Source organism: Heteronotia binoei, chromosome 4, assembly GCF_032191835.1.
Source record: "Heteronotia binoei isolate CCM8104 ecotype False Entrance Well chromosome 4, APGP_CSIRO_Hbin_v1, whole genome shotgun sequence".
Classification (NCBI taxonomy): Eukaryota; Metazoa; Chordata; class Lepidosauria; order Squamata; family Gekkonidae; genus Heteronotia; species Heteronotia binoei.
In genome coordinates, this window is record NC_083226.1 from 166,712,548 (window position 1) to 166,728,384 (window position 15,837).

The 15,837-nt window shown below is 49.5% G+C and overlaps 1 protein-coding gene across 1 annotated transcript in view; it reads left to right on the forward strand.

The window, feature by feature from the left end:
• CFAP53 (cilia and flagella associated protein 53) overlaps positions 1-15,837 on the forward strand; it is a 30,963-nt gene that overhangs the window by 9,515 nt on the left and 5,611 nt on the right. Inside the window, exons 4-7 of the mRNA XM_060236458.1 lie at positions 5,228-5,531; positions 7,720-7,938; positions 11,624-11,840; positions 14,028-14,130. Of these exons, the coding sequence (XP_060092441.1) occupies positions 5,228-5,531; positions 7,720-7,938; positions 11,624-11,840; positions 14,028-14,130 (843 nt within the window). The remainder of the gene's footprint in view (positions 1-5,227; positions 5,532-7,719; positions 7,939-11,623; positions 11,841-14,027; positions 14,131-15,837) is intronic.

The following is a 15,837-nucleotide window of genomic DNA, read 5'->3' on the forward strand; positions in this document are numbered from 1 at the left end:
CTCACAAGGAGAGCCATCTTTCTCAGGTGGTGAAGAGCCAGTTTGGTGTGGTGGTTAAGAGTGCGGACTCTTATCTGGGAGAACTGGGTTTTGGCCACTGTGTGACACAAAAGTGTTGGACTGGATGGGCCACTGGCCTGACCCAACATGGATTCTCTTATGATCTTAGGTTCTAATTCCTCAGGATTGGATCTGACCGTTTTGCTCTACATAGGTCATATCACAGGCAATGTTTCAGACTCTCCCCATCCACTTCCACTACACCTGTCCTGGAATTCAGTTGTTATATAGCAGGAGTGGCCAAACTTGCTTAAGAGCCGCATAGAATAAATGTCAGATGTTTGAGAGCTGCAAGACATGAATGTTGGAAGTTGGGAGGGAGGGAAAGGAAGGGAGGAAAATAGATGGGAAGGGGAGGTAGAAAGAAAGCAACTTTAATTTTAAATGCATTCGCCAAGCTGCCAGCTGTCTTGGCTTGGGGAAGTGATTTAAGACATGGCTTCTCCAAGCTTGTTAGTGGTGCAGTGGGGGCTTTGAGAGTCACACAATATGTGTGAAAGAGCCACATGTGGCTCTTTAGCCACAGTTTGGCCATCCCTGTTATATGGCAACTTTTCCAGATTGCTGATGGGAGTGCATTCATCTTTTCTAGAATAAAAGGCTCGACCGTAAGTCGCAGATTAATTCGCAGATTTTTGGCCAGAGACTCCCACAGAAAGTTTTGTTCATCAGCCATCCCCATTTCAGCTGCAGGGGGCACTTCTTTTTTATATTAAAGATAATTAGAATGCCGCTAAACAAGGCACCCAGGGAACATCCTCCTCTCTTTTTCTAGCATAACTTTTGTCACTTCTCGTGGAGGAGGCTATGGTCCCTGGGGTTCTGCCTCAGTCCCATAAAAGCGGGCAAATGTTCACAAGGCGAACAAATGTGGCATTTGCCCTTTGGAAAGAAACTTCAACTGCAGACTTGCCTACAGAGAGAGGCATAGGACAGCAAAGCTCAGTTGCCCAAGAACCATCTGGGGGAACAGATGTTTGAGAGAAAGAGAGCCAGTTTGGTGTAGTGGTTAACTGTGCGAACTCTTATCTGGGAGAACCGGGTTTGATTCCCCACTCCTCCACTTGCACCTGCTGGAATGACCTTGGGTCAGCCATAGCTCTGGCAGAGGTTGTTCTTGAAAGGGCAGCTGCTGTGAGAGCCCTCTCAGCCCCACCCACCTCACAGGGTGTCTGTTGTGGGGGAGGAAGGGAAAGGAGATTGTTAGCCGCTCTGAGACTCTGAGATTTGGAGTGGAGGGCGGGATATAAATCCAATGTCGTCATCGTCCTTCTTTTTCTTGTTGAATGCTGTAAAAGCTGCTTTGGAAGAATTATTTGGATAGGACAGAGAGCAAATATCTAGGATCTAGGGGTCTTAGTGAACCATACGCTGAACATGAGTCAACAGTGTGATGTGGTTGGTAAAAAGGCAAATGCAATTTTGGGCTGTATCAACAGAAGTATAGTGTCCAGATCACGTGATGTGATGATATCACTTTACTTTGCTCTGGTAAGACCTCACCTGGAGTATTGTGTACAGTTTTGGGCACCACATTTTAGGAAGGATATAGACAAGCTGGAACGGGTCCAGAGGAGGGCGACGAAGATGGTGAGGGGTCTGGAGACCAAGTCCTAATGAAGAAAGGTTGAAGGAGCTGGCGTGTTTAGCTTGGAGAGGAGGTGACTGAGAGGTGATACGATCACCATCTTCAAGTACTTGAAAGGCTGTCATATAGAGGATGGTGTGGAATTGTTTTCTGTGGCCCCGGAAGGTAGGACCAGAACCAGTGGTTTGAAATTAAATCAAAAGAGTTTCCAGCTCAACCTTAGGAAGAACTTCCTGACCGTTAGAGCGATTCCTCAGTAGAACAGATTTGGAGTGGAGGGCAGGATATAAATCCAATATCATCATCATCATCATCTTCTTCTTCTTCTTCTTCTTCTTCTTCTTCTTCTTCTTCTTCTTCTTCTTCTTCTTCTTCTTCTTCTTCTTCTTCTTCTTCTTCTTCTTCTTCTTCTTCTTCTTCTTCTTCTTCTTCTTCTTTATTGGATGCTGTAGAAGCTGCTTTGGAAGAATTATTTGGATAGGACAGAGAGCAAATACAGAATTACTTTGTATAAAAATTACCAGACAGGCCGATGTTTTGATTTAACTCTTGCCTTGCTTTTTAGAGTTCTTTGTCATTTGTATTGTTTGACAAGCAGCATCCTGGGAAACGTAGCCTTCGTCGGCTTTCTTTTAATGGTATTTTGAACTCTTTATATTGTGGAAATAAATGAAAGTAATGTCCATGTGGTGTAGTGGTTAAGAGTGTCAGGTTAGGACCTGGGTTTGAATTCCCATTTTGCCATGGAAGCTCACCAGGTAGTCTTGGGTCAATCACACACTGTTAGCCTAACCTACCTCACAGGGTTGTTGTGAGGGTAAAATGGAGGGAAGGAGAAGGATGCAAGCTGCACTGGGTCCCTGTTGGGGAGAAAGGTGGAGCCCCTTTACCCGTTCTCTCTAAACATCTAGTCCTGTAACTAAAGAACAAAGACACAAACCTATCATCACCTGCTCAACACCCACATAATCCCGATTCTCACAGTGAAAGGAAGACGCTCCCTTGGGAAGATATTGTAGCTAGAATTCATAGGTCAGCAGCCAGAGGTCCCAAACCTGGCCCCTTAAATTACCAGCTGATTTCCCAGGGGGCCAAAGCAGAGGAGAGCAGGTGCTGAATCCAGCTATGGGACTATTCTCTATCTGGGACTATTCTCTAAGAGAGCCAGTTTGGTGTAGTGGTTAAGTGTGCGGACTCTTATCTGGGAGAACCGGGTTTGATTCCCCGCTCCTCCACTTGCAGCTGCTGGAATGGCCTTGGGTCAGCCATAGCTCTGGCAGAGGTTGTCCTTGAAAGGGCAGCTTCTGTGAGAGCCCTCTCAGCCCCACCCACATCACGGTGCCTGTTGTGGAGGGAGAAGGTATAGGAGATTGTAAGCCGCTCTGAGACTCTGATTCAGAGAGAAGGGTGGAGTATAAATCTGCAGTCTTCTTCTTCTTCTTTCAAAGAAGATCCTGCAATGGAGTCCTGAACGGATTCTGCCCTTAGCTTATGGCAAGTATCAGTTATTTCCCCCCCCCCAGCAATTCTTTATGCCAATAACAGTGTCACTTTGATGTTGCTTTAACATACCCCGCTGATCGGCAGCAGAACTCCGGGTTTTATTCGCCCAGTCAATTAAAACAGCTGCGTTTTCAAATTAAGCCCAGATCAACAGCAGATGCTTAATTGCATTTCCCACGGGGGGCAGCAGAAGCGGCAGTAAAAATTTATTTGGCAGGTTTCGCCCCAAAATATAAAGCAAACATTCGTTTTATGTAGGTCGCTTGCTCTTGTGGGGTGACGGAAAGCTTTTGGGGAAGATGCATTGTGTGAAGCGCTGGTTAGCTTGCAAGAATTTAAAGGCTGCAGGGCCATGGAGATGGTGGATGTGGAGGGGTAAATAACTTCCTTTTGGGAGACGAGAATGTCCCTTTACCAGCCTTTCCTAACCTCTACTAAGAGGAGTTTTCTGGCCTCCCTCGTTCAAGGTCGGGGCATCTTTCCAGCAGAATTGGTTCTGTTCCACTGACTGGGGCCTGTGAGCCAAAAGTCAATTAATTTTTACAGCTATTCCTTAAAACAACTGTGTTTATGCTCCAAAGCGTCAGTTAGTAAGTAAGTAAGTAAGTAAAATTTTATTTGTATCCCGCCCTCCCCCGCCGAAGCATCCCTTCCCCCCCTGCTCCCTCTGCCCCACTTTGTTTCTCATGAGTGTTGCCAGTCTCCAGAGAGGAGCTGGAAATCTCCTGGCTATCATAGAATCATAGAGTTGGAAGGGACCTCCAGGGTCATCTAGTCCAACCCCCTGCACAGTGCAGGAACCCCACAAATACCTCCCCCAAATTCACAGCATCTTCATTGCTGTCAGATGGCCATCTAGCCTCTGTTTAAAAACCTCCAAGGAAGGAGAGCCCACCACCTCCCAAGGAAGCCTGTTCCACTGATGAATCGCTGTAACGGTCAGGAAGTTCTTCCTAATGTTGAGCCAGAAACTCTTTTGATTTAATTTCAGCCCATTGGTTGTGATCCTGCTTTCTGAGGCAACAGAAAACAATTCCACACCATCCTCTATAGGACAGCCCTTCAAGAAGATGGTGATCCTATCACCTCTCAGCAGCCTCCTCTCCAGGCTAAACATGCCCAGCTCCTTCAACCTTTCCTCATAGGACTTGGTCCCCAGATTCCTCACCATCTTCATCGCCCTCCTCTGGACTCGTTCCAGCTTGTCTATATCCTTCTTAAAATGTGGTGCCCAAAACTGAACACAATACTGCAAGTGAGGTCTTGCCAGAGCAGAGTAAAGCGATACTATCCCATCACGTGATCTGGACACTAATTCTGTTGATACAGCCCAAAATTGCATTTGCCTTTTTAGCCACCATATCACACTGCTGACTCATGTTCAGCGTATGATCCACTAAGACCCCGAGATCCTTTTGGCACTTGCTACTGCTAAAACTCCCCATCCTATAACTATGCATGGGATTTTTCCTACCTAAATGCAGAACTTTACATTTCTCCCTGTTAAAATTCATTTTATTGGTTTTAGCCCAGTTTCCCAGCCTGTCAAGGTCATCCTGTATCCTGTTTCTGTTTTCTACTATATCGTATGCATAAAAGGAAATTTCCAGGTGAACCTCAAAAGGGAGAAGAAGATATTTGATTTATATCTCACCCTATACTCTGAATCTCAGAGTCCCAGAGCAGTCACAATCTCCTTTACCTTTCCCCCCACACACAACAGACACCCTGTGTGGTAGGTGGGGCTGAGCGAGCTCTCCCAGAAGCTGCCCCTTCAAGGACCACTCCTGTGAGAGCTATACTGACCCAAGGCCATTCTAGCAGCTGCAAGTGGAGCAGTGGGGAAGCAAACACGGTTCTCCCGGATAAGAGTCCGAGCCACTACACCAACCTGGGGGTCATTCCAAAGGAAGGTGCCCCCACTAAAAAGGCCCTGCCTCTTGATACCACCCACCTCACCTCTACCAGCAGGAGCCCAGAAAGCAGAGCTGGGGAAGAAGATCTTCCCTGCAGGGCTGGACATTTAAATGCATTTCTGACCCTTTCCCCATTCTTTCCTGGGGAGGGGGGCTTTAGAGCGGATTGCGAGGAGCTGCGATCCCAGTGGAGCAAGAAGCACCTTCTGGAGGTTTGCGAAGACCGCCTGGCCCAGCTGGCCTTGAACGAGGAGCTGAAGAAGCAAAGGGAGCAGGAGGAGGCCACCTACTTGGCTCTCTGGGAGGAGGACCGGCTGGCCAAGGAGAAGCGAGCCGCAAGAGAAGAGCAGGAGCGGCAGGCGCGGAATTCTGACACACTGAACATGCTGAACACCCAGAGGGCGGTGGCAGAAGCACAGAGGCAAGAGGAGAAGCGTCTCAAGGAAGAGGAGGCGAAGTATATGGTGATGTAGCTGGTTTCTTATCTGCTGGCCTTTCTTTGCAATGAGAGTAGACGTTGCCTTTCTGTTGGATCCCCCTGGGGCAGGCTTCATGCCGGGTGGAATCATGGGTTTGGGAAGGGAGTAAATAAAAAATGGCGAATACCTAAGAAATCGCCAAGGTTCAGCTCTCCGACTGAGGGCAAGACCATCTGTGGCTGCCCCCAACAGCCTTTGTAGCCCAGGCTGCAAACCATGGAACATACGGAACAGAATACTCCGTGTGGCTCGTGCTAGTGAGCCAAGTTGTAAATGACAACTGCGCATCCCACCAAGGTCAGGGCGGAGTCTCCGGTGACTGATAGGGGGCGGAGCAAAGGAGCAGCTGTTAGCTTGAGCGGGCTCTGCCCAAGCGGAAAGGGGAGGCTGCCTGAAGGTAAAGTGCACAGGAGGCCTCATTGCTTTAAGGAAGGAAAGGACGGTGGGATGGATCCTACTGTTCCACTGAGCAAAGTTTATTCATTTATTAAAATATTTGTACCCCACCTTTGGGGCTGAAGTGAGGGTTCTCAGCCTGGGAACTGGCAGGAGGATTGGGGGCAGGGATATTGGGGGGGGGGCAGCAACATAAGTATGATGACCTCATTTCTAGGGTCAACCTGGAAGCCACAAGCAGTAGCTCTAGGAATTGCCGGAAACTCTATGGTAAACCACAGAGCTTCCAGCAATTCCTGGAACTGTTGCCGTCACTTCTGAATTTCCCTCGAAAGTGACACCATCCCGCTTGGAATGCCAGTGAGGAGGGGGTTTTTTGTTAACATCACCAGCATTTTGTTAACATCACCAGTGGGCAATAGGAGCTCAGGGTATTTATTATTTATTTCATTCCATTTGTATCCTGCCCTCCTCGCCAAGGCGGGCTCAGGGTGGAGCAGCGGTGCCAAATTTGCGTAACAAAAGAGTCACATAGAATAAATGCCAGATGTTTGAGAGCCGGAAGGAAGATTTATTTATTTATTATTGTTGGTAGATTTATATTCCACCCTTTCCCATAATGGGCTCAGGGACAGACAGGGAGGGAGGGAGGAAGGGGAGGAAAGAAAGCAATTTTAACTTTAAATGGATTCTCCAAGCTGCTAGCTAGCTTGGCTCGGAGAAGGGATTTAAAGACAGAAATGTCTTCTCCAAGCCAGCCAACAGGGCGGTGGGGGCTCCAAGAGCCACACAATGTGTGTGAAAGAGCCACATGTGGCTCCCCAGCTTCAGTTTGGCCACCCCGGGGTAGAGAATCCCCTGTCCTGACTGGGGACTTGGTAGCCTGACTCAAATATCAAGCCTTCCTCTAATCTATGGAGGTTGGAGGAAGAGCCACCAGTGCCGGATTAAACACTGCGGAGGCCCTTAGGCAGTCGAAATCTTGGGACCCCCCTCACAAATTCTTAAGAGTATGAGCACCCGCCCCGCTGCCCGTGGACCCTACTGCAGCAATCTTAAAAGACCCTTCGACAAAGCTGCAGGGGAGAGGCGGAGAGAGGCAAACTTGGTGACGACACCAGCAGCAGCGGCACCAGGTAAGCTGAGCAAAGAGCAGCTGAGTTGCTGGCTGCGCGTGGAGGCTGGGAGGGCTGCAAGCAGAGGGAAAATCGGGGGGGGGGGGGAGCAGTTACTTGGCCTAATTGTTAACCCGGCCCTGAGAGCCACCTAAGTTGAAGGAAGGTTCCTTAGGCAGGGATTCTTGGAGCCTGCTTGGAGGATGGTTGGATCCAACCCATTCCGTATTGATAAGGAAGTCCTTCCTTTCAAAGCAAAGGAGAGAGAGGCGTTTGAACCAGGAGAGATAGAGAGAGTACATGTTGCCCTCTGGGAGATCGCAGAGAAAAAGGAGGAGTGGCTAGAAGGAAGGCAGTGAGAGTTGATGGCTCCCCCTCCCCAGTTTGGTGTAGTGGGTTGGTGTGCAGACTCTTATCTGGGAGAACCGGGTTCGATTCCCCACTCCTCCACTTGCACCTGCTGGAATGGCCTTGGGTCAGCCATAGCTCTGGCAGAGGTTGTCCTTGGAAGGGCAGCTTCTGGGAGAGCCATCTCAGCCCCACCCACTTCACAGGGTGTCTGTTGTAGGGGAGGAAGGGAAAGGAGATTGTGAGCCGCTCTGAGACTCTGATTCAAAGAGAAGGGTGGGCTGTAAATCTATCGTCTTCTTCTTCTTCTGCAGGAAGAGGAACGGCAGCTATTCAAGATGGAGGACGAGCGTGCCGAGATCGAGAGGCGGCGGAAACTGAGGGAATGCGGGGACATGCTGCTGGCCTCCATGCGGGAGAAGATGAAACGCCTCAACCGGGCCAGGCAGGAGGAGCTGGCGCTGGACATGAAGGTCCTGGACCACATCATGGAGCAATCCAAGGAGGACACGGAAGGGCAAAAGAGACGGAAAGTAAGGCCGCGCCGAGTGCTTTGCGCGTGGCCAGCTGCTTCTTGGCCCTTGATAGCTTGGTTCAACAGAAAGACTTCCCAGAGCCAGTTTGGTGTAGTGGTTAAGTGTGCGGACTCTTATCTGGGAGAACTGGGTTTGATTCCCCGCTCCTCCACTTGCACCTGCTGGGATGGTCTTGGGTCAGCCATAGCTCTGGCAGAGGTTGTCCTTGGAAGGGCAGCTGCTGTGAGAGCCCTCTCAGCCCCACCCACCTCACAGGGTGTCTGTTGTGGGGGAGGAAGGGGAAGGAGATTGTGAGCCGCTCTGAGACTCTTTGGAGTGGAGGGCGGGATATAAATCCAATATCTTCATCTACCTCACAGGGTGTCTGTTGTGGGGGAGGAAGGTAAAGGAGATTGTGAGCCGCTCTGAGACTCTTCGGAGTGGAGGGCGGGATATAAATCCAATATCTTCATCTACCTCACAGGGTGTCTGTTGTGGGGGAGGAAGGTAAAGGAGATTGTGAGCCGCTCTGAGACTCTTCGGAGTGGAGGGCGGGATATAAATCCAATATCTTCATCTACCTCACAGGGTGTCTGTTGTGGGGGAGGAAGGTAAAGAAGATTGTGAGCCACTCTGAGACCCTTCGGAGTGGAGGGCGGGATATAAATCCAATATCTTCATCTACCTCACAGGGTGTCTGTTGTGGGGGAGGAAGGGAAAGGAGATTGTGAGCCGCTCTGAGACTCTTCAGAGTGGAGGGCGGGATATAAATCCAATATCTTCATCTACCTCACAGGGTGTCTGTTGTGGGGGAGGAAGGGAAAGGAGATTGTGAGCCGCTCTGAGACTCTTCGGAGTGGAGGGCGGGATATAAATCCAATATCTTCATCTACCTCACAGGGTGTCTGTTGTGGGGGTGGAAGGTAAAGGAGATTGTGAGCCGCTCTGAGACTCTTCGGAGTGGAGGGCAGGATATAAATCCAATGTCGTCTTCTTCTTTTTCTTTTACACATCCATATAACCGTGCCTCTGAGACTTTGCTGGCGGTTCCTAGAGCTAGTGCTGTACCTTCTGGGTATGGGTGCCACATAACATCCTTGTGTGGGGGGACACCAGTCAATGTTCCCTCTAAGCTGCAGAGACTTGTGAGCAAAAATTCTACTTTGAGAGCCACTGGCATTGAAGCTGTGAGCTGCTGCATCAGTTAATGTGCTCTGGGGATCCTCCTTCCTGAGCTAAGACAAAAATGTGTGAGCTGGACGCTAAAAACCTGTGAGCCGGCTCACCCTAGCTCAGCTCAGAGGGGACACTGGCACCAGTTAACGTTCCAAGTTTTTAATTAATTTAAATTTTGAAGGGGGATTTGGGGTTGGGAATCCCTTGCCCCACATGGGGGGGAAGGCAGCCCTGGTTTGTTGCGTTCAGTTGGGTTGGTTTTGAACTGGCAGAAGTTCTGCAGAGCATCAGGCAAAAGGGCACCAGAGAAACTCTTTTGGTTTGTTTGTTTGCATTTTTTTAAATGTATGTGTCTGGTGACCTCAGGTGACTGACCCCTACTGGGGGCCCGGAAGATATTCAGAGAGATGACTGAATAAAGAAGATGATATTGGATTTATATCCCGCCCTATACTCTGAATCTCAGCGTCTCAGAGCGGTCTCCTCTATCTTCCCCCCCACCCCTCCTCAACAGACACCCTGTGAGGTAGGTGGGGCTGAGAGAGCTTTCACAGCAGCTGCCCTTTCAAGGACAACTCCAGCGAGAGCTATGGCTGACCCAAGGCCATTCCAGCAGCTGCAAGTGGAGGAGTGGGGAACCGAAACCGGGTCTCTCAGATAAGAGTCCACGCGCTTAACCACTACACCAAACTGGCTCTCAGTAAAGCCTGCCCCTGCCTTCCAGACTGCTGGTATTCCAAGGAGGTCACCCATCCAAGTACTTTTCCTGCTTAGCTTCCAAGATCGGGCTTGCCCGGGCTATCCAGGTCAGGGCCCAGCACCAGAGAACCTCTGATTACCCAGTTCCAGGGACCGAACCCCAAAGCTTCTGAATACAAAGCAGACGGTTTGCCAGTGAGCCGGGCTCCTTTTCGTTTTGGTTATGACTCTTAATTTTATTAGAGAAATAAAACTAGATGAGATATGGGTGGGTGGGATGGGGGGACGTAAAGCCATACACAAACATCAACATCAAGGACGAGAGCGAGCATAAAGAAAAGGGAGAAGGGACGTAAAAGGCTTGGGGTTTTTTTACAAGAAATATAAGTTTGATGATGAAATTTTCCTTGCTTATACAAATGCAGAAGCCTTTATTGAAGGGGCTCATTTAAGGCTTCCCCTTAAATGAGTTTCTTATTCAGTAAAGCCACAAATCGTCAAATCATTTAGATTTTTCATGCGAAATATCAAGGAGGAGTTTTCAGTCCCTAGTGCATGAAGAAATAGCCTTTTCCCCTAACCAATGCTGTAAGCTTAGCCAAAGCTGCAAAGTCCAACAGCTTCTCCAGCTGTTCTTCCACTGCACATGCTGTTGGATGCTTCCATTTCTCTGCGTAGATCATTCTAGCTGTTACAGTCATATGCAAAAACAAAATGCTGTGACTTTTCCCCCCCGACTGGTTGTCTGTTAAGCCTAACAAAAAAGACTCCTGTTTCAGCTGCATCCTAGTCTTTAGGATCGTCTTCACTTTAATATGTATTTGTATCCAAAAGTCTTTGCTCCTTTTATTTTAGGAAGAGTAGCCCCTTCCTGTGCAGGAGGAGAATTGCTGTGGGACGCTTTGGGCAGCTGAAATGTTAAACCAGAACTTCAGAGACAAAGACTCCCTCTGAGCAAAAATTCTACTTTGTGAGCTGTTGGCATTAAAGTTGTGAGCTGCTGCATGAATTAGTTCGCTCCAGGCCATTTTTCCTGAACTAAGAAAAATGTGTCAGCTGGAGGCGAAAAAACTGTGAGGTAGCTCACACTAACTCAGCTTAGAGCAGGGGTGTCAAGCATACGGCCCAGGGGCCAAATCAGGCCCCCGAGCAACAGGCTCTTGTCTGTTTCCTTCTCCCTCTCTCTTGCTTCCTTCTGCATGTCAGCTTGCTTTGCAAGGCCTGCTCAGTCGCACAAGAGCTACAGAGCTAAAGAGCAAAACTTCGATTTTCTCCATTGGTTGAGGCTCCTCACCCTCCTTCCTTTGCCCAGTTCCCTGGATCCCATGGGAGAAATACAAAGGAAGCATCTTTAAGACCAACAAGTGCTAATGTTTTAAGTATGTCTTTAGTCGTGTTTGTCTGTCTCTGCTACCTAAACTTACAGTATTTTTTGCACCATAAGACTCACTTTCCCCCCCCCAAAAAAGTGGAGGGAAAAGTGTGTGTGTCTTAAGGAGCGAATACTGCAAAAAATTCACACAAATGCCTCTAAATTCACACAAACGGCTCTAAAAACTAGGTGCGTCTTATGCTCAGGTATATAGGTACACACATGGCCCGGCTCAACAAGGTCTCATTTATGTCAGATCTGGCCCTCGTAACAAATGAGTTCGACACCCCTGGCTTAAAGGGAACACTGGCAGAGTCCCCTTAGCAACAGCCAAGCTATCAACACTTCCTTTGAATGAGATTCTGCCATCAATTGTTGTTTTAGTTCAGGTGTCCCAACACCCCCCCACACTCACCTCCTTCCCCCTCACCTTTTTGCATTGTCTGCCCTTTGCAGAAGGAGCTCTTGAAAGAGCAGCAGATGTACCGGGCATACCTGGCAGAGCAGCTGGAGGAGGAGAAACGCCTGGAAAAAGAAATGGACAAGGTGCGGGAGGAGGAGATGGCCAGGATGTGGGCCAGGAGGGCCGAGCTGGAGAAGCGAGGGAAGGAGGCCCGCGAGCGCCTGATGAAGGAGGTGCTGGATACAAGGCAGCTTCAGGTCCAGGAGAAACGTAAGGATGCTCCTTTTATGCGTTTGGCGAATTTCCAGGCTACTCTTCTCCTTAGGGTTGCCAAGTCCAATTCAAGAAATACCTGGGGACTTTTGGGGGTGGAGCCAGGAGACATTGTGGGTGGAGCCAGGAGCAAGGTTGTGACAAGCACCATTGAACTCCAAAGGGATTTCCGGCCGTCTCATTTAAAGGGAACACACACCTTTTAAATGCCTTCCCTCCACTGGAAATAATGAAGGATAGGGGCACCTTCTTTGGGGGCTCATAGAACTGGACCCCCTGGTCCAATCCTTTTGAAACTTGGGGGGTGTTTTGAGGGGAGGCATTGGATACAGTGCTGAAAGTTTGGTGCCTCTACCTCAAAAAACTGCCCCCCCAAGCCCCAGATACCTGCAGATCAGTTCTCCATTACACCCTATGTGAATCGATCTTCATAGGGAATAATGGAGTGCCCAGCAGACATTTCCCTCCCTCCCCCCGCTTATTGATGACCCTGAAGTGGGGGGAGGGCCTCCAAACCAGGGGATCCCCTGGTGTCATCTGGGGATTGGCAACCCTACTTCTCCTGGAACACAGGGCTCTAAGTGGCTTTTGAATGGTAAAAGTATAGAAAAGCTAAAGCGGCTTCTCTTGTATTCTTATGGGGATGGAACACCTTCCCTATGAAGAGAAGTTAAGGAGGTTAGGGCTCTTTAGCTTGGAGAAACGATGACTGAGGGGGCGACACGACAGAGGTTTACAAAATTATGCATGAGACAGAGGAGGCAGAGGAAGACGTACTTTTCTCCCTTTTTCACAACACTTGTGATATCTGTTTGCAAAAACTTGTGTGGGCGCCCAATGAAATTAAGCAGTAAGCTTAGAACAGATAAAAGGAAGTGCTTCTTCAGCCAAAGAGTAATTCACATGTGAAATTCACAGCTGCAGGAAGTGGTGGTGACCACAGGAATAGACAGATTCAAGAGGAGGGTTGGATATATATACATAGCAGAGATCCATGATTGGCTGTTAGCCACAAGGTGTGGATGGAACTCTCTGTCTGGGACATGGATGCTCTGTATTCTTGGTGCTTGGGGGATAACAGTCTGTCAACTATACCTTGTGGCTAATAGCTACTGCTGGACCCCTGCTCTTAAAAATATAAGAGAAGCCATGTTGGATCAGGCCAATGGCCCATCCAGTCCAACAGTCCATGTCACACAGTGGCTGAAACCCAGGTGCCAGCAGGAGGTCCCCCAGTGGGGCCAGAACTCCAGAAGCCCTCCTGCTATTGCACCCCCCACAAAGCATCAAAAATATAGAGTATCCCTGCCCCAGACAGAGTGCTCCATCAGTACCTTGTGGCTAACAGCCGCTGATGACTTCTGCTGCATATGGTTAGCCCAACTTGCATGGGAAAGTTGCCCTGACAAACTGGTAGTCTTCCCTCTGTCCCTTCCTCACCCTTCCAATGCTTAGCAGGCAGTCTGCGTTGGGGTTGCACCTTCAAATGCTCCACTGGGCAAACGGCAGGTGCCCAGTTATTTTTTGCATCCTAATTCCAATGGGTTGTAAGTTTCTTTGAAATTACAGGAACGTGGGACAAACCGTTTTTGGGATAGCCTTGTCTTCCTTTTGGTATGGCCCATCTGGGGAGGGATGTCTACATAATGGACTCCGAGCTAGGATTGTCTTTCTTCTCTCATCGGGACAGCTCTTAATGTATCCCCAGAAGGGTAAAATGAATGAACTACTGCACCGAAGATCCCTTGGGTCCAGGCCCATAGCTAACCAGGGGCCCACAGGGCTTGGCTCCCTGACAGTTTTTTTTTTGGGGGGGGGGCTCACCCCCAGGCTGCCCCTCTCTTCTGTGCAATTTAAATTGGGTGGGAGGGGCACCCAGGAGCAGCCGCTGCCCCTCCCGTGCCATTTAAAGGGCCCACAAATCAGCTGATCGGTGGGGTCCAAATAGCACCGGATGGGTGGCGGGAGCAGTCAGCAGCCTCCTGAATTGTTTAAATGGCCCCCTCTCCCTGCAGCCCCCCTCCCCTCATGGCCCCAGCTATGGGGCTGCTTGGGTCTAAAACAACTGCAGGAATAACGATGTCACTTCTTACAGCAGGCTGCGTTGATGTGAAGTCAGCCCTCTTTCTGCATTAGTCAGTAGCGAGTCTCCTGATTCCGCTTTTCCCTCTCTGTCTCTCCCAGTGCAGAGAAACGCCCAGGAGCAGGAGGCCCTTCTTAGAGACAAGGAGCTGTTAAATGCCGCCATTCAAGAATATAACCGGCTAGAAGCGGAGAAATACGCAAGGTAATTTACCTCGGCCCTGATCTGGATGGGCCCAGGCCAGCCCAATCTCCTCAGACCCTCTGAAGCTAAGCGGGGTCGGCCCTGCCTAGTCTTTGGATGGGAGACCTCCAAGGAACGGAGGCAAGCAAAGGCAAACCACCTCTGAACATCTCTTGCCTTGAAAATGCTTCAGCCGGGACAACTTGATGACACTGTCCCCCCCACCCCCCAGTTATCTTGATGTGCTGGAAGAAGAGTTGTGCTGATCTATGAAAAGGAGAGGCAGTAGCCCCCAGGTGGCAACTGGGGGCAGGGCAGCTTCTGCTTCTTCTTCCACCAATACTGGCTCCCCCACCACCTCCTCCGCTGCTGCCTTTCCCCTGCCCAGAACTGGAGTGGCCAGATTCCCTTCAGCAAGGGTGGCCAAACTTGCATAATGTAAGAGCCACATAAAATAAACGTCAGACGTTTGAGACCCGCAAGACATGAACATCGGATGTTTGAGGGAAGGAAGGAAGAAGAAGATGATATTGGATTTATATCCCGCCCTCCACTCCGAAGAGTCTCAGAGCGGCTCACAATGTCCTTTCCCTTCCTCCCCCACAACAGACACCCTGTGAGGTAGATGAAGATATTGGATTTCTATCCCGCCCTACACTCCGAAGAGTCTCAGAGCGGCTCACAATGTCCTTTCCCTTCCTCCCCCACAACAGACACCCTGTGAGGCAGATGAAAATATTGGATTTATATCCCGCCCTCCACTCCGAAGAGTCTCAGAGCGGCTCAGAATCTCCTTTACCTTCCTCCCCCACAACAGACACCCTTTGAGGTAGAAGAAGATATTGGATTTATATCCCACCCTCCACTCCGAAGAGCCTCAGAGCGGCTCACAATCTCCTTTCCCTTCCTCCCCACAACAGACACCCTGTGAGGTAGATGAAGATATTGGATTGATATCCCGCCCTCCACTCCGAAGAGTCTCAGAGCGGCTCACAATCTCCTTTCCCTTCCTCCCCCACAACAGACACCCTGTGAGGCAGATGAAGATATTGGATTTATATCCCGCCCTCCACTCCGAAGAGTCTCAGAGCGGCTCAAAATCTCCTTTACCTTCCTCTCCCACAACAGACACCCTGTGAGGTAGATGAAAATATTGGATTTATATCCCGCCCTCCACTCCGAAGAGTCTCAGAGCGGCTCACAATGTCCTTTCCCTTCCTCTCCCACAACAGACACCCTGTGAGGTAGATGAAGATATTGGATTTATATCCTGCCCTCCACTCCGAAGACTCTCAGAGCGGCTCACAATCTCCTTTACCTTCCTCCCCCACAACAGACACCCTGTGAGGTAGATGAAGATATTGGATTCATATCCCGCCCTCCACTTCAAAGAGTCTCAGAGCAACTCACAATCTCCTTTCCCTTCCTCTCCCACAACAGACACCCTGTGAGGTAGATGAAGATATTGGATTTATATCCCGCCCTCCACTTCAAAGAGTCTCAGAGCAACTCACAATCTCCTTTCCCTTCCTCTCCCACAACAGACACCCTGTGAGGTAGATGAAGATATTGGATTTATATCCCGCCCTCCACTCCGAAGACTCTCAGAGCGGCTCACAATCTCCTTTACCTTCCTCCCCCACAACAGACACCCTGTGAGGTAGATGAAGATATTGGATTCATATCCCGCCCTCCACTTCAAAGAGTCTCAGAGCAACTCACAATCTT